Source organism: Zootermopsis nevadensis, unplaced genomic scaffold (genome assembly GCF_977971745.1).
Source record: "Zootermopsis nevadensis isolate Lab colony 2312 unplaced genomic scaffold, Znev_1.0 Znev_ptg000007l, whole genome shotgun sequence".
In the NCBI taxonomy this organism is placed as follows: Eukaryota; Metazoa; Arthropoda; class Insecta; order Blattodea; family Termopsidae; genus Zootermopsis; species Zootermopsis nevadensis.
In genome coordinates, this window is record NW_028259139.1 from 18762322 (window position 1) to 18781857 (window position 19536).

At 40.9% G+C, this 19536-nt stretch overlaps 2 protein-coding genes across 4 annotated transcripts; both read right to left on the reverse strand.

Moving 5' to 3' along the window:
* Positions 1–597: 597 nt before the first annotated feature.
* Positions 598–4948, reverse strand: LOC110839282 (zinc finger RNA-binding protein). Of its 3 annotated transcripts, none has more exons than XM_087344528.1 (4): positions 4808–4948; positions 2926–3135; positions 2638–2740; positions 598–851 (listed from the first exon to the last, which is right to left on the reverse strand). In XM_087344528.1, exons 1-4 carry the CDS (start codon positions 4817–4819, stop codon positions 760–762), a joined length of 417 nt encoding a protein of 138 aa, XP_087200654.1. In that variant the 5' UTR covers positions 4820–4948; the 3' UTR covers positions 598–759. The 3 variants fall into 3 exon arrangements, with proteins under 3 accessions (XP_087200654.1, XP_087200655.1, XP_087200656.1); XM_087344529.1 differs by having other exon boundaries at positions 598–1827; XM_087344530.1 differs by having other exon boundaries at positions 598–2349.
* On the reverse strand, positions 4825–18517 carry LOC110839279 (zinc finger RNA-binding protein-like). The gene is made up of 6 exons (XM_087343834.1): positions 14910–18517; positions 11356–12938; positions 8713–8994; positions 8320–8489; positions 5897–6090; positions 4825–4963 (listed from the first exon to the last, which is right to left on the reverse strand). Exons 2-5 carry the CDS (start codon positions 11374–11376, stop codon positions 5919–5921), a joined length of 645 nt encoding a protein of 214 aa, XP_087199960.1. The 5' UTR covers positions 11377–12938; positions 14910–18517; the 3' UTR covers positions 4825–4963; positions 5897–5918.
* Positions 18518–19536: the final 1019 nt, after the last annotated feature.

The window sequence follows — 19536 nt, forward strand, 5'->3', positions numbered from 1 at the left end:
ATCCACCGCAAGTTCTTCCCGACAAACCTCCTGAAGCCTCTTCAAATAATTTCGCTCCTTTTCTATACGGTTCATTGTGTAGAATGTCCTTAAAATTACTTCGTACGTCACATAACCACAAAATCAGATAAATGTGCAGTCCGTAAACCATAACATGCTACCAACACAATTTCGGCGGTGTTCTCATTCCCTATTTTCTGTTCTTCAGTCGATGGGTGTTGAAATTGAAAATTTATCTTGGGGAAATTTAGAACAAAATATCAGAGGTTCCTCACATTTTCAGCCAATGATGAGGTGCTGAAACTAGATTTTTCATACTTACACCTAATTATGACCAAGGCTTTTCAGAAATATGTATATGCACCATATCGGTAGAAACGGTCACAATTTTCTGGAAGAATGGAATCTACGTCAAATTTGCTTATACAGACAAGGAATTCTGCATAAGCAGGTAGAGAACAAAGATGCCTGTTTTATTAAATGGTGGGTAATCACTCTTTAGAACATTGTACTGACTCATTCAATACAAACAGCTGTTTTCACATGGAAATTAAGTTGAGGAGTGTGACAGAATGTTCATGGGAAATGGTAGGTACCTTTTATCAGGTAAACAAGTCTTATCTATATTTTCTTCAGCAGACATCACATTACAAGAAGCCACACACAAAAATATATATTCACAAACTGAAAATGCTCTACACCCATTTTTAACATTTAGCTTTCATGTTAAGACTATACTAAACATACTTTACATACAGACTATGTAGTGAATCTATCTGTCCAAGGACACATTTCAGGAGATTCCAATCCAGCACCATTTCTTTTATAGGAACAGTATTCTACCAATGACCCTGTGACAAAAAGATTTGAAAGTGGTATGCAAAGGTAACAAAATTTTACCAATTATAAAACATCAGCAACTTTTTTAAATTAAAATATAGTAGATAAAGTGGTATATTTTTATTCCACAATGGAAAATACAGTGGTAAATGGAATTATGTCAAAGGAATGATAAATTGGGGTACCTAAAAAAATGTAACATTCACTGTTTAAACACAGAAAACATTTCCTATGACTTAGTTACATACCACAAAGTCTAAAACAATTCTGACAAAAATAAAAACATCCCTTGAAAGAAAGTGGCTAGTGCTTTATAGATTCAGATGACTAAAGATATATCAATGTACTAAGTATACAAAATGCCTTATAATATTTGTGGATCAAGGCGTGAATGAATGGTACTATAATGTTTGTTAAAGTCAAATTTGAAAGTACACAGGGAGTGGACTGCACTGAAACATTATTATTATTATTTAGTGTTCTGTCTGACGACAGGTCCATATGAACAGGATCCTTCCATCCTTTTCTCGGACTGGGACCTGTTCATATACGTTCTTGGCAGATGATCCAGAAGTGGTTTGCCATTGCCTTCTTCTGTGTGTGAATGGAGTAATTGTTGGGATGCCACGGAGGAAAACTCCGTGTTGCCTAGACCACGGCCTTGCCCAACACAAGTTATAAATTCGGGCACCGCCGGGAATCGAACCCGAGACCCCAGGATTACAAGGCCAGCGTTCTAACCGCTAGACCACCGTAAGTGCAAAATTCTAATGAACTGCAAATAAGATGAATGCAAACTGCACACAGCATTACAGGCACAGGTAAAACACTCAACAGATAATATGAGACTTCTCACACAATATTCTTTGACATCTTTTTAATAATGCTATAGCAACATATTCACTGATGCTTTTCTTCACAGATCACTTTCCACTTTTATCTGTCTCCATCTTTTCATCAGGATCTTCCTTTTTGTCATCTTCAGCTCTAAAGTAAATTGCACATTGTGACAAAAATTCTGTAGTCCAGTGGTCCCCAACCTTTCTGTGCCTACGGGCACATTTGAGAGTTTATGAGATCGTGGCGGGCACCAACCAATTAACAAAGCCAAATTTTCTTTTCTCTGGACAAATAAGATATGGACACCAAATAATACACAAAACAACACGACGTTTAATGATACAAGAAACCATGCAATCAAAAATACGTAGTTTTATAAGTACAATTATTATTACTCAAGTGGGAAGTTTGGCGCTGCATTTCATCGGCCAGTTTTTCAAATTTGGGAGTGTAGGATGATGTTCCTGCTCGCAAACAATCATCAAGATGGGCGTCAGTAAGTCGAGATCTGCGCTTTGATTTTATAATGTTCATGGTTGAACAGCCTTCATTATTAAGTATAACCTCTTTCTGTAACAACGCGGGCACCCAAAGAAAGCCTTGGCAGGCGCCATGGCACCCGCGGGCACCGCATTGGGGACCACTGCTGTACATCTTAAAAATCTGCACCTAAAATCATTACTATATACTTTAATAAACCACAGACTAACCAATTCTAACAGTTTTCAATAGGTATTACATAGTCTCAATAATTTCAGATATACATACTGTCAACACAATGAATAAGTATCAGTTTCATAGACCAACTGCCAACCCCTCATGCTTTTAGAAGAGTGAATATTACACAAGAATAAAAATTTTCAACAGTCTAACGTCCAGTCTCATAAATAAATGGGGGCAGTTTAAAGAAGTATCAAAAAGATACTTAATGTACAGAAAGAATAACTACACGTTTACCTTCAGAATCATTGCCTTCTCCAGGGCTACTGCCACGCCTACGTTTACGGTTAAATCTTCCACGAGTAAACTCTGGAGGTGGTAATGGATCCATTCCCAGCACCTTGTGTATTTGACGGAAGGCAATCAATCGGAGTGCATGATGAAAAGGAAGAAAATATGTTTCAATAAAATCCCTTCCTCTCAGTTCACTGGTAACCCAAAGACTGAAATTCCATTAAAAAATTCTGGCAGCGAACAAAGAACACTTTAGACTGAATAGTACAGGACAGCAAAATTAAAATGCACCTGTGCTGAAGCAGTTAGGTCCTCCCGTTGTTGAGGCAGCATGTTCCCTGCAACATCTGATGGATCCTTTTCGCAGGGATCCAGAAGACCTGGACCACCTGGCAATAAAATACCAGAAGCCAGTGCTTCCATAATCTGACGTAACGCATCCCCTGGACTCAGTGGCTGTCCAGCTGAACTGATGAATTTCTCTACAAGCAGTTCCATTGCCTGCAATATATTAATAAGTATGAAGCTATCAATGCTACAATGACCAAAGAGGCTGTTTTCTAAGGGGAGAGGATGTACAATACGTAAATGTGCAAAGGACTGAATGAAAACACGCCCTCTCCTCACAATATTCTTCATGATTGAAAACAATGGCACTACTTTGAACACATCTGCTGCCAAATGTAGCCTTTCATATACATGGTCATCCAGTTCATTTAACGCATGAAGCCATCCACACGAAAAACTGAACTTCAAAATTGCAATTTTATTTTTTGTGTAATCTACAATGTGAACTCTTGTTACATCAGAGCAAAAATGGCTCGAGCCTGTAACATGACTAGATCACACACAAGTTTGTTTTAGCAGCCTGGTCATCATGTAGTGTACAGCTAACATGTACAGTTACATTACTCAGGGACCAAAAATAAATAACAAAATATTGTACATTACACTGTTACATGAATAATATTATAAGTTATACGAGGTGCGATCGGAAAGTTTCCAGACTGTATCAATAGAGGGCGAACCGGATGTAGTACGAGCTTCTGCCGCTAGGGGGTGCGGCCTACATTCATAGTGAATCAGTGTGCCAGCCGGCATCATCGAATTAGCATTTGTTTCTTAGTTACGGGCGTTTTGGTAGTGCATTACACCGACCATCCTGCGATTTCGGAATGGCGTGTGCATCAAATTTTGGCAAAGACTCGCCAAAACGGCTACGGAAACCTATGAAATGATAAAGCAAGCATTTGGGGAGTCCGCAATGGGTCGTGCACAAACTTTTGTGTGGCATTCACGTTTTAAAAATGGCCGAACCTCTGTCGATGATGACAAGCGTTCTGGACGACCATCTTCGAGCACAACGCCCGAAAATGTTACGAAGATTCGGCAGGCCATTCACGAAGATCGACGTCGTACCATCAACGACTTGTGCGACATTGTTGGGATAGGCTATGGGACCTGTCAGCTGATTCTAAAGGAACAACTCCACATGCGACGCATCATGACAACGCGCCAGCGCACACCGCCCTCAAAGTTCGGCAGTTTTTGGCCTCAAACACCACGGCCGTCATCCCGCACCCTCCTTATTCGCCGTGTGACTTCTTCCTCTTCCCAAAGATGAAAATTCAGCTAAAGGGAAGGAGATTTGAGTCGATAGAAGAGATTCAGGCAGAATCGCAGATGGTGCTTGACAGGCTGACAAAGAAAGATTTCCAGGGATGCTTCCAGGCTTGGCAGCGGCTGTGTTTACTCCCAGGGGAACTACTTCGAGGGTGATGGATGAATTTAATACCTGAGATAAGTGTACGGGTTTTTATACGCGCAGTCTTGAAACTTTCCGATCGCACCTCATATGCTAGCCTGTCTCTCATACAAACAATCCATGCACCAGGCTAGCATGTTAGGAGAATATCATCCCAGGGGCACCAATGATTTTTCTCTCCTTGGAATCATTAAAACACTTCAGTAAAATGATTGCTAAGTTAAACCTTTAAACTGGAGAGGAAACTATAGATCTGTTTTTGAAAAACACTATCTGGGCAGCACAAGAAAGCCAAATGCAAATGCATGCTAAACAAGCCTTCATGCTGCACCACCTTGCAATGGGCCCCTGGTTCGCTATCTCTATGATACCTGCATTGCTGATGAGGACACTTTTTCGTTTTCTTACCACCACTTCCATCCAGAGGAGTCAGCAACTGCTCACGCATAATTGGTGATGTTAAAGTGATGTTAAAGTGACATATGGCTCTTTCACTCCCATCACGATAACGGCTGCTACTTCAAGTTTTCGGTGGTCCTCGTACGTGTCTTCAGGAGCAACAACCTGCAACATGAATTACATCAAACCTCTCCAGCATACAGCAATCTCATTATTACAGTATGTCTCCAATCCTCCTTACAAAACCAGGTTAAAGGTGTGGAGGGTTAACATTAGTCTAAATGATTACTTGCCAAAATTGTGTGCGTTTACATATGAAGATACAACAAAAGATAAAATCCATGTAGTGCACTTCATTCTGCAAGTTATGAAAGCAGATCTGCAGTGTTGCCACCCAGTTTGAAACATTTCATTTGAAAAAAAAAAAAATTGATTTGTCCACATTTTAAATTAAAATTTCATTATTTCAGGAAAGTGGTGAGAAAATAATATGCAGTGAGAACAGTTAAAGACTGTTCATGCATTACAAAACGTACATTCAGTACAGTAGGGCCCCTGCTTTTCGGCGATCCGCTAATACGGCGCTTTTCAATTGTGTGCATACGCCCCACGCGCTCAACAACCGAGTCAGAGAAGTGCGTCCGGCGTTTACAGCTACTACTGATATTCATTTTACTTTCATATCGTGTTCTTAGGCCTAGCGCTATTGTGCACTTACGATATGATAGTGTAACATCTTATTAGGCTTTGATATGCATTTGCAAGTGAAAAAAATGCAAAGATCCGCTTTTCGGCGGGGGTATGGTCCCTAACCTGCCGTATATGCGGTGCCCTACTGTAACAGTTACATGGATAGAGCAGACTTGTGATAACTTGAAAGACACAGGAAAAACCAGAATATTCAACACTGCAAATATGGGAGAAAACTGGGAATGAGATAAAGCAAATAAGTGAGAAATGAAATGATGAATGAGGGAGAAGAATTAAGGTACAATAGAAATCATTCTCAGCTGAACTTCAATAGGCTTGAGAGTACTGGAAGCATGCCATAAAAGCTACATTTAAACAAAATACCCATGAACTATGAAAGTGTCATACCTGGAGTTGCTTTGGAAGATTCTCAAAACACTTTACTGAGCAACGACCAAGTGGGCTTCTCCGCACACAATACGACGAGATTCACAGCTGTATCACCATGCGGGAGTAGACCTTTAGCCAATACCCCCACACGCATTACACCCTTCAGTACACGTGGTACCTGACTGTCATCCTTATCCCGATGGAATGAGAATCTGTAATCGATGTGAAACCATTGAGGACCTGAAAAGGAGATAAGCAGTTAGTGGCCCGTGTGACTAACATCACCTTCCACAGTCCAATGATCATCCACATCTTACTAATACCAAAACTCTTCACACAAACTTCAAATTACCAATACAAAGGTGGGTGGCACAGGCAGATTAGGCATGAATTTTGTCGACATATGAACAAGAAAGTGGAAACGTCTTAACAAAAAAAGAAAAAAAAGATGGATTTTGTCCAACTTAATTAACACTGAAAGGAAAATTCTGATTGCATGAATTGCAAGAAATGTAAAATCTGTTCAATTTTTAAGCCATACTTCTTGCAAACTTCCATTGAAATAATAATGAATGGTGCGCCACATACCTCTACATCAGCAATGGTATATTCATGTACTATTAATGAACTTTTAAGACAGCACTTATCATAAATAGTTTTTAGTCAGTGAGTCTAGTGCAGTGTTCTGCAACCTTTTTCCACCTACACCCTGATTTGTCAGACACATGATGAGATGCCACAAAATTCTGCCTCGCATACGGGGGGGAGGTTTATGAATCAATGTACGAGGTGCGATCGGAAAGTTTTAAGACTGTGTCAATAGAGGGCGAACCGGATGTAGTACGAGCTTCTGCCGCTAGGGGGTGTGGCCTACATTCATAGTCAATCAGTGTGCTAGCCGGCATCATCGAATTAGCATTTGTTTCTTAGTTACGGGCGTTTTGGTAGTGCATTACACCGACCCTCCTGTGATTTCGGAATGGCGTGTGCATCAAATTTTGCCAAAGACTCGCCAAAACGGCTATGGAAACCTATGAAATGCTAAAGCAAGCATCTGGGGAGTCCGCAATGGGTCGTGCACAAACTTTTGTGTGGCATTCACGTTTTAAAAATGGCCGAAACTCTGTCGATGATGACGAGCATTCTGGACGACCATCTTCGAGCACAATGCCCGAAAATGTTACGAAGATCGACGTCGTACCATCAACGACTTGTGCGACATTGTTGGGATAGGCTATGGGACCTGTCAGCTGATTCTAAAGGAAGAACTCCACATGCGACGCATCCTGTCTGAGGACCAGAAGCAGAATCGACTTCTCGTTTGTCAGGAGCTCAAAGATCTTGCAAGAACCGACCCCAACTTCCTTTCTAAGCTCCGTGTGACTTCTTCCTCTTCCCAAAGATGAAAATTCAGCTAAAGGGAAGGAGATTTGAGACGATAGAAGAGATTCAGGCAGAATCGCAGATGGTGCTTGACAGGCTGACAAAGAAAGATTTCCAGGGATGCTTACAGGCTTGGCAGCGGCGCTGGGATCGTTGTGTTCACTCCCAGGGGAACTACTTCGAGGGTGATGGATAAATTTAATACCTGAGATAAGTGTACGGGTTTTTATAGGCGCAGTCTGTAAACTTTCCGATCGCACCTCGTACAAATCTCAACCAAAAACACCTTCCACCACACAAAACATTTCAAGACCTTATATTATGTTGTATTAGTACCACCACCATATTAATATTAGTGGTACTAGGTAGTTACAAAGTACAAAAGTAGGCTGACCTCTAGTGATATGGTGTTTGTAACAAGTTTAAAGAAAATCTATCAACTGGTTACAAAAATTCTGGGAGGAGAGCAGCTGGACATACACAAACATGTATCCATAAGAGTATTCTTCCTCATAACATATGGAACTATCTACAAGCAAGAGTTCTTATTGAGAAGCTGACAGTCACTTATTCCCTAGGTTTTATGAAATCCAATGGTTTCTTCAAAATTTAGATGAATATTATTCAGCTTGCACTAACATGCACACTGGAATCTAGCCTCTCTTTCCGCACATATATGAAAGCATATGAAAACAAAACACAACACATGCTGAATAAAACTATAGATGACAAAACAAGTGTGCGCGCGTGCGCACGTTATAACTCTTAATTACAAAATATACAGACTTTTTCCAACTGTAACACACAAATGTACAATTTCTTACAAAAAATTGTGGCACACCTGAACCCTTACAGTGGCATATCAATGTCAGATCTGGCACTACTATGCCACTTTAACCCACTCCTATATTCCTTCTCTTTCCTTTCCCTCTTGTACTGTCCTTGAACCATTAAGAAATGGGCGAGTATTATTGGAAGCAAAGGGCGATTACACTACGGCACGAGTTGTCTTAATGTCTTAACTATGAGAACAAATCTGCAAAAATTGATATACTTACAGATTCCCATCACGGCCATCTTCTCTCTTTTCTTCTTTAACTGCATCTGGTTTAACCTTCTCTATGGGTTCAGTTTTTACTGGACCTTGGCCTGCAGGCTTAACTGCAGGTGAGTTTCCAGCAATGATCTTGGTTCCAACAGCAGGTTTCAATTCCAGGAATAGGTTTACCTGAATACAGATACTTTAACTAGGTTAAGTAGTACTTATTATGGAAATTATCAACTTTTTGCGACATTTAAGAGATGTTATACCTCTTTTCCTTGACAAGTTGCTCAGGTACAATAATAGGGAACAAACGATTTTCTTCAGTTATTCATCAAAGCGAGCTAGGTATGTCATCACTGCAACTCATCGCATGTAATTTCATTAACAAATTACAAAATTACTACACACCTGCTGTGCCACTTTTAACAGGTGGATTTACAACCTTGGTTCCCACACCGACAGGTTTAGCCCCTGCACCAACCACAGGCTTAGCAGCAGTTGCCTGTTTTGCCGCAAAGTCAGCCAAGTCAGGCAAATGGTCCGACACAAACTTCAGTGCCTTCTCAGTGTGTGACGCTATACGCTGAACAGCTTGCAGTTCATCTTCTTTTGGATATATTTCAGCATGTCGAGCAATTACATCTCGGTCATCACTCGGGTCAGGACGGCGTACACGCTGGGGGAAAAACTGCAAGATACAATGAATGAAGACAACTTAATTTCGTAATGTATGCATCAGCCACACTTGTAGCTCTGCAATCTGCAGTCACATGCTCCTTGCTAATCTAAATGCAGTTAAACTATATTTATTGTAATCACTTGTGGTATTAATATTCATAAAATATTGTGGAAAAGGCATGGGTAGGCACAAATGACCAGTGGGATGCTTTAACAAACTGAAAAGAAAGCATTGTTTCAGTTTTGATGCAGGCTAGTGTGATTCTCTGTCATCTGGGGCAGGTGACAGAAATTTTGGACAAGCAAAGAGGAAACATGTCTCAAACTCCTGAAAAGAGAAAAGCATTTGAACATAGAAATCAATTTCATCCACACAATGGGCCAATAGAAAAAAGAATTTTAAAAAAATATTCAACACTGGAACTCTTTGGATTATGTTGAAATTCAAAAGATTTTTTCATGCCACATCACAGGTGATGTCAGCAGGGCAACCAAATGAATGACAAATGCAACACTCATTCCCACAACATCGAGCTACCAATATGACAACTGGTCTGCATTTAGGAGGAATACAAATCTCAACCACAAACACCTATCACCACATAAAACATTTCAAGACGAGCGTTCTGGACGACCATCTTCGAGCACAACGCCCGAAAATGTTACGAAGATTCGGCAGGCCATTCACGAAGATCGACGTCGTACCATCAACGACTTGTGCGACATTGTTGGGATAGGCTATGGGACCTGTCAGCTGATTCTAAAGGAAGAACTCCACATGCGACGCATCCTGTCTGAAAACCAGAAGCAGAATCGACTTCTCGTTTGTCAGGAGCTCAAAGATCTTGCAAGAACCGACCCCAACTTCCTTTCTAAGCTCCGTGTGACTTCTTCCTCTTCCCAAAGATGAAAATTCAGCTATAGGGAAGGAGATTTGAGACGATAGAAGAGATTCAGGCAGAATCGCAGATGGTGCTTGACAGGCTGACAAAGAAAGATTTCCAGGGATGCTTCCAGGCTTGGCAGCGGCGCTGGGATCGTTGTGTTCACTCCCAGGGGAACTACTTCGAGGGTGATGGATGAATTTAATACCTGAGATAAGTGTACGGGATTTTATAGGCGCAGTCTGTAAACTTTCCAATCGCACCTCGTACAAATCTCAACCACAAACACCTTCCACCACACAAAACATTTCAAGACCTTCTATTACGTATGTTGTATTAGTACCACCACCATATTAATATTAGTGGTACTAGGTAGTTACAAAGTACAAAAGTAGGCTGACCTCTAGTGATATGGTGTTTGTAACAAGTTTAAAGAAAATCTATCAACTGGTTACAAAAATTCTGGGAGGAGAGCAGCTGGACATACACAAACATGTATCCATAAGCCTATTCTTCCTCATAACATATGGAACTATCTACAAACAAGAGTTCTTATCGAGAAGCTGACAGTCACTTATTCCCTAGGTTTTATGAAATCCAATGGTTTCTTTAAAATTTAGATGAATATTATTCAGCTTGCACTAACATGCACACTGGAATCTAGCCTCTCTTCCCACACATACGAGGTGCAATCAGAAAGTTTCAAGACTGCGCCTATAAAAACCCGTATACTTATCTCAGGTATTAAATTCATCCATCACCCTCAAAGTAGTTCCCCTGGGAGTGAACACAACGATCCCAGCGCCGCTGTCAAGCCTGGAAGCATCCCTGGAAATCTTTCTTTGTCAGCCTGTCAAGCACCATCTGCGATTCTGCCTGAATCTCTTCTATCGTCTCAAATCTCCTTCCCTTTAGCTGAATTTTCATCTTTGGGAAGAGGAAGAAGTCACACGGAGCTAAATCCGGCGATCCAGCAAGATCTTTGAGCTCCTGACAAACGAGAAGTCGATTCTGCTTCTGGTCCTCAGACAGGAGCCTTGGCACAAACTTGGCTGCGATGCGTCGCATGTGGAGTTCTTCCTTTAGAATCAGCTGACAGGTCCCATAGCCTATCCCAACAATGTCGCACAAGTCGTTGATGGTACGACGTCGATCTTCGTGAATGGCCTGCCGAATCTTCGTAACATTTTCGGGTGTTGTGCTCGAAGATGGTCGTCCAGAACACTCGTCATCATCGACAGAGGTTCGGCCATTTTTAAAACGTGAATGCCACACAAAAGTTTGTGCACGACCCATTGCGGACTCCCCAAATGCTTGCTTTAGCATTTCATAGGTTTCCGTAGCCGTTTTGGCGAGTCTTTGGCAAAATTTGATTTGTTCATGAAAATCCGCCATTCCAAATTCGCAGAAGGGTCGGTGTAATGCACTACAAAAACGCCCGTAAATAAACATAGTAACTTAAAGTTTTAAAACCCTCAACAACTTACACTTAGTTCTCTGTACTGCATCTTCTCGTGGTAGTTCTATCTTAACACCTGATGTATTGATTCATAAATGCATTGAGGATGAAGGACGAAACAAATTGCCAACAAATGACACATCTGCTCAGTCTGCTTGTTAATCTAAAATCAGTCATGTTAAAAATATCACATTAACCACCTCTTTATATACATATGATAAGAAAACACTAAATGGATAATGAGAATTAAGTAAAATATTTATAATAGTACCATCTTTAAATATTTTATAAGGGACTTTATGCTGAAAACTTATCACTGCTGCCAGTCGCTTCACACTGAATATGGAGAATAAAATGACTCTGAAATATCAGCAAACTAGTCATCACCAAAAGATAACATGAGGTTTCATAACACAACAAATCACAATGAAATTCCTGACACTTGGATAATATGGCAGAGTAAAACATGGTTCACATCAGATGGTAATTGTTATCACCAAAATTTTACTGCAAAACAGATTATAAAAAAGTACTGTAACAGTAAATGATACTGTCAAAACTTACTCAGTATGTAGTTGAACAAATCACAGTAATTATAGAAAGAAACGAACCTCTGTTCTAAAGTCAGACAACCAGACACACGAGCACAGATATGACAGAAATACAATTCCTTATAGAGGATTTATAACACCTGAAAGTGGTGGTAAAATACACCAACATCAGTGACTTAGCTCGATCATAATGCCTGAAAATTCAAACTCTGATTAAGATCTGTATATGAACTTAATGAATCTTCATCCATTAAATATGCAATATCTGTTTCATCAGGCCATGGCTTTTTCTCAAAAAACTCTTCTGTTAACTTTGGAAACCTTAACACAACATACATTAAAACATTAATTACCAAAATATCCTTTTGATGACTTCATATTGCTGACACACAGCCTCTAAGCTTGAGGGAAGAACATGAAATACAGCACTTGAAAAATAAAGTGATCAAGAAAATATCTGGGCCTAAATAAGAATAAGATATTGAGACAAGGAAAATGCCACTTAATAAACTCAATCATAACACACCATCCGCTAGTATTGCTACCCAGAGTCACTTAATTCGTTACCTCATAGTATCGTCACCAGAATGCAGGACAATATCACAATTCAAAAATGCTATTTATTACAGTGGTCTGAACTTTGCACTTCCATGTACGGTTTTCGGATTAATTAAACAAAATTCATACTTTTCTCCTTAACGACTTTAAATTCAGAACTAATAACAGGGCAAACATGCCAATGGTATTATGCCATGCGTGGCAACCCCTAGGCCACTCCGTCCTTTTGCTCGTAGCAGGAGCCATTGTACATAAAATATGTGGTGGAGAGGACCCTAATGAGTGCTATGGTAGAGCTTTCGAGGTGCCATGTTAAAAGCTGCAGAGTATCCTCCAGCGGGACTTTGGTGAACAGAGAGACCACATCCAAGCTCACCATGGTGTCTGTTTCTTGAAGCCTGATGTTCTGTATCTTGTTGATAAAGGCCTCCGAGTTGATGACGTGGTGTTCAGAACATCCAACCAAAAGGGCACAGCAGATCTGCCAGGTGTTTCGCCAGTCCTTATATCAAAATAGAGAGACAAACCATCTCCCTCATTAAGAAGTCAGCGTGGGCAAAAGATAGATAAAAGGAGATCAGACGACACGCGGCGGTAACTCCGAGGTTATACGGTCTGCCAAAGGTACACAAAGTAGGAGTGCCTTTTACACCCATAGTGAACTGCATAAACTCCCCTACATACGGACTTTAAGTAAAGACTTAAGAGGAAAAATTGTTGTGCTGGATTTTTCACATACTGCCTCATCTGAAATAGCTAGAGATGCGAGACTCAGCCCACGACGGTCTGGTGGTGGTAAGTGAAAACAGAGAAATAACACACACACGTGACTGAGTAGTACAGCACTGCTTTACAGACAATTATGATAATCACTCACGATCTAACAAGATGAGGTTCTACCTCCATCTCTCAAGTTCCCCCCCCCCTCCCCATGTGTTCCACGTCTCCTGCCCTGAATCCCTTTGTTTCAGCCTAATGCCTCCCTGTGTCAGATGAATCCGATCTACACCCTCACATCTGATCATTTCAATACTATCTTCTTATCTATACCTAGGTCTTCAAAGATTTTTTTTTCTGATCAAATTATTGTATGCATTTCTCTGTCTCCCCATATTTGCTTCCATTCTGTCTTTAAATTCCATTATGGCTCCAAATTTTTAAGGTGACACCTAGATCTATAAAGCACTGGTGTTCTGTCCTGTGATGTTAGGTTGGAGTTCACAGTGCCAAGTTTGACAATGAGAAGGGCTCTGCAAGCATATTGGCCACAATTCAGCGTTATAACATCACACACCCTGTAGTGAATAATGCTGTGGGAATTATGTGGCAAATAACTGCCATTTTAAAAGCATGTTTAAATTAAGTTGAAGTTACGATGTCTTAACGCAAAATGTTTCACTTTTAAACAAGTCTCTGGAACATGGAATGACGCCAACTGAAATATAGCAGTCACATAATGATACAATCACAATCATAATGATAAAAGGACCTATGCATTAATAAAAATGTACAAAATCTGTATTTGTATAAATATCTGAACAACATTTTCCACGAATTCACTCCTCACATAATAAATCACTTGAGTCAAAGTCAACGCTTAATTATCACTCTCAGAAAGCCACACACCTTGGAATGCCAGTACAATCAGTACAACTTGTGAAGTGCACTTCTCGGTAAACTCTCTTATGGTAGGTAACGTAGGCTCTTTCAGGTTCAAGTATAATATTTATATGTACCAACTTTGAGACTGTTGCTCCTATTAAAAGTGCTGCTAAACATATCACAGGCAGCTCTAAAATATTAGTAAAGATGATGACGACTTGTTGGTCATCATACCATTAACTATCTCTTTTAATGCCAACAAAAATTTGGTAGTAAATAATATATTCGTATGGCGAAAATATCAACTGAACAGCAAAGATTGTTTGATAGAATTGTTTCTGAATGTAAGGATGTTTCATTATTTTGTAAGACATGAGGTTCTCACAGCGGTGAGTATGAAGATATCCGTCTTCTGGGTTGTTGCGCTGTGTAGTCTGGTCGACGTTAACCAACGTTTCAGAGGTCATACTGCCTCCGTCATCAGAGTGATGATGACGGAGGCAGTATGACCTCTGAAACGTTGGTTAACATCGACCAGACTACACAGCGCAACAACCCAGAAGACAGAAATCTTCATACTCTGATGACGGAGGCAGTATGACCTCTGAAACGTTGGTTAACATCGACCAGACTACACAGCGCAACAACCCAGAAGACAGAAATCTTCATACTCTGATGACGGAGGCAGTATGACCTCTGATACGTTGGTTAACATCGACCAGACTACACAGCGCAACAACCCAGAAGACAGATATTTTCATACTCTGATGACGGAGGCAGTATGACCTCTGATACGTTGGTTAACATCGACCAGACTACACAGCGCAACAACCCAGAAGACAGATATTTTCATTATTTTGCTCATCTCTACCTCCTGATTGAGACTGCCGATCTTGTTCAGGTGCTAAATGGTGGGAGTTGGAGTCCCCAGATGTTGCAGATGGTGCTGGTGATGATGTGGGAAATGCTAGTGAGCCAGCTTCTGCCATGGTTGTACCACTGACCTCAACCATTGCTGGAGATGATGGCAGGCTATCACACGATTATTCTTCGGGAGCAAGAAATTCTGGGCGAAGCTGTTCACTTGGACAAAGGAACATAATTTATAACACAAACTACATGAGGTGTTCAAAATGGCATACGATGTCCGGATGAAAGGTATCCAAAATAAAAAAATTATATCTCGGAAACTAATTGTCAAACACGTATCCGGTTTATGTCATCGGAAAGGAAAACCTTGAAAGTTTTTTTTATGCCCGGCTTACGTGCATGCGCCAGCTGGTGACCTTCGGCGAGCTCAGTAACGGTGTCGACACCACAGGAACAGGTTCAGTGCATGTTGTGGCTAGCAGAGTTGCAATCTCTTACGGCTGTCCAGCGTCGTTTTAGAACGCAGTATGGTTGTCAACCACCTACACGAAAAAGCATTCGGTTCTGGGACAACAAACTGAGGACTACAGGTAGTCTGTTGCGTGTAAAATCTCCTGGAAAGACACGGACCTCTGAAGAAAATGTCAATCGCATTAGAGAGGCATTCCAGCGAAGTCCGCACAAATCAATTCATGCTGCTAGCTTGCAGTTACAAATTCCACGTTCAACAGTGCACGATGTGCTACACAAAAGGCTCCATCTAAGAGCGTACTAGATTCAAATGATTCATGCACTAAAACCGACTGACCAAGTAGCACGCACAAACTTCGCTGTGGATATGCTAGAAAGAATTGAGGCGTCACCCGATTTCCTCCGCCAAGTGTGCTTCTCGGATGAGGTGACGTTCCATGTCAATGGAGTTGTAGACAGGTACAACTGCAGGATTTGGGGCAGTCAAAATCCACGTGTCACATTTGAGTTGGAGAGAGGCAGCCCCAAGGTGAACGTGTAGGCCGGCTAAATGCACGACAAGTTCATTGGGCCATTTTTCTTTTCAGAAAAGACTGTGATCGGACGTTCGTACTTGACATGCTGGAGCTGTACGCGCTGCCCCAATTACCACCTCAAACTATCCTCCAACAAGATGGGGCGCCGCCAAATTTCTGCCACCATGTTAGGAATCACCTGGACAGAGAGATGGCTGGGAGATGGATCGGCAGAGGTGGACCAATCGCTTGGCCTCCTAGGTCGCCAGATTTAACCCCATTGGATTTTTTCTTGTGGGGTTATGTGAAGAACATTGTCTACCAGGTTAAGATCAACGACCTTTAAAACCTGAAAGCCAGCATAAGGGACGCTGTGGCTTCGGTAACTATCGTCTGGATATTTGTCGTGCCACCAGGGGAGCCCACATTGAAATTTACTAAGAAATTTATATACTCGGAAAAAAACTTTCAGAGTTTTCCTTTCTGATGACATAAACCGGATACGTGTTTGACAATTAGTTTCCGAGATATAAATTTTTTATTTTGGATACCTTTCATCCGGACACACTGTATATACACACACATAATTCATCATAAACAGTCAGTGCAAAGAGTACTATAGTGTAAATTTCAGGTTATTCATTCAACCCTTGTGATGTGGAAATTTCAATATACAGTACATAATTACAAAAACCATTCAATAAATGCATCTCAAACAAACCACAAAAAAATAATTAATTTCAACTGTTGAAACATTTTCTACAAGTATACACAGTCCATAATTGTTAATGACATGGCAAACATGTGACGAATCTTGTCATTTGGTATACTGAGATGCCCGATAACAGAGCAGAATTAGGTAATTAGATTCAGAATTTATTCGAATCAAATAGGTTATAGTTACATGTGTAAACGTAATGAAAATGTTACCTATTCATCTCATCCTCCATGTGCTGTTTCAATTTTTCATCATTTATTCTCACCATTCTGGATACTGATATGAATTCAAAACCACAAAATGGAGCAAGGAACTTAAGAAACTGCGAACGCCATCCACTACATTCAACATTTGAAAGTCTGCGTGACTGATATAATGTTATCAAGACATTAATGTTTGATTAAAACTATTTTTACATCATACCAGACTTAATGGAGGGAACAGAAAGCCAAAACTCTCCACAAATGGGTCATGTCTTGCCATGACCCCATGACTAAGGGGAAACAATGTGCGGCTACAACATGGTGTTCAGTTCTGCTTCTAGATCTACTTTGGTGAACTGAGGAAAACTCAGTAAACATTTAATCAGTCACTGCTATTATGCGCCCTAACCTGTATTTTAAATCTTCATACATTTGTAAGCTCACAATTTAAATCTCTGGTAACAGAACCTTAAGGTTCGACCTTCTAAAATGAAAGTTCACCTTCCAGCATGATCCTGCAACACTTCCATCTAACGCACACCTTCTCGCCACATTTCTCTCAGAGCCAGCTTAATAAAATCTGTCCATCTTCTCAGTTTACAAAGTTGCTATTTTTCCACAGATATCCCCTTTACAATCCTGTACGTCAGGGGTTCTCAACCTTTTCCGCTGGCATACCACTAATTCTAACTTAACACATTAAATGTATCACTAACCAAATGTGTTCAGGGAAAACTTATTTATGTTAATATCATCTTTTCATTTTATTACTTAGTTCACATACCACTCAATAATGGCTCGCGTACCACCAGTGGTACGCATAACATAATTTAAGAAACGCTGCTCTAGGTGATTATTATTTTTTTTATTATTAGTGTTCTATCTGCCGACAGGTCCATATGAACGGGATCCTTCCATCCTTTTCTCGGACTGGGACCTGTTCATATACGTTCTTGGCAGATGATCCAGAAGTGGTTTGCCATTGCCTTCTTCTGTGTGTGAATGGAGTAATTGTTGGGATGCCACGGAGAAACCGGGGAAGCCCCGGAGGAAAACTCCGTGATGCCTAGACCTCGGCCTTGCCCAACACAAGTTATAAATTCGGGCACTGCCGGGAATCGAACCCGAGACCCCAGGATTACAAGGCCAGCGTTCTAACCGCTAGACCACCTCATCTTATTATTATTTAGTGTTCTGTCTGACGACAGGTCCATATGAACGGGATCCTTCATCCTTTTCTCGGATTGGGACCTGTTCATATACGTTCTTGGCAGATGATCCAGAAGTGGTTTGCCATTGCCTTCTTCTGTGTGTGAATGGAGTAATTGTTGGGATGCCCCGGAGAAGCCCCCGGAGGAAAACTCCGTGTTGCCTAGACCACGGTCTTGCCCAACACAAGTTATAAATCTGAGCACCACCGGGAATTGAACCCGGGACCCCAGGATTACAAGGCTAGTGTTCTGACCACTAGACCACCGTGGCGGTATGCTCTAGGTGATATGTACATCTATTTTCAAAAAATGTTATGAAGTAATTTTATATTTTGTGACAACAATGGGTACATCTAAGAATATTCCCAGACTCTTTCTCTTCGTTTCTCTCCTAACTTGGTTTGTCATGGCGACAGTACATTGAACTTCATAATCCATTTCCAGTACATCCTTTTTTAAGGAAAATCTGCAGCAGTTGGCAGGATTGTTGTACTTACCCCTGGCATTCTAGGGGGAGTTGCACATCAACAGAGTCTCCTAGGGCAGATATGAAAGATGTTCCTCCAAGATTTAATGACAAGCCAAGTCTCTGTTTGGGCGACGACGTAGCTTCTAGATTCAACGTCAGGCTACGCCTGATGGGGGCTACTGTAACACAAACCAACACCATTAGTCAGAAGCAAAGGTGGAAATGCATGGAGCTGCATCCTTCTTGAGAAATTCAGCTAGTCAATAAATTCCCTCTTAACTTATGAAAGTTCATGTTGGTGTTCACAAAAGCTTGCCACCAGCTGGTATCCCGAACCAGGTGAATCCAGCCCACAGCCACCCACAACATTCCCGTAAGATTGCTTTTAATATTATCCTTCCATCGACAGCTACAAGTAGGTCTTACTAGTGGCCTAGAAGTAATGAACTAATCATTTGTAAGAAAAAGGGGAAGAGTGAGGAAGTGGGGGGGGCAGGGGAGGAATAAACGCAAGCTGGAGAAAAATACAGTCAAACCTCGGTTCACGAACTTAATTCGTTCCTGTATTGTCGTTCGTAAAACGAAACCATTTTCCCCATAGGAATTAATGTAAAATGGATTAATCCGTTCCTGGACCCAGATGATTGCTTATTTAAAATTTTACAACAGTACTTTGTGCACAAGTTCTTAACACAAAATCAGTGGAAACCATCAAATCTATCGCAAAAAAGATAAACACAACACTAAGCAGATCAAATATAGACGAAAACTTAATTTAGTTATGGAGGAGAGTTGACGGCGTAAGTGGAAGGTGGTGAGGAAGTGAAATGTTATTGTTTGCAAGGGGATTCTTTTTATTTTTTCTGTCTCTTGGCACCACTCGACTCTGCATCAGACTCACTGGGCCTCTGTCTCACTAAAAAGTTGTCCAGTGTGATTTGTTTTTGTCTACGTTTTAAAATGTTTCTAAAGTGACACACGGCATTATCATTGAAAATGTTTATGCTGCGGCTTGCTACTGTTTTATCGGGGTGATATCGT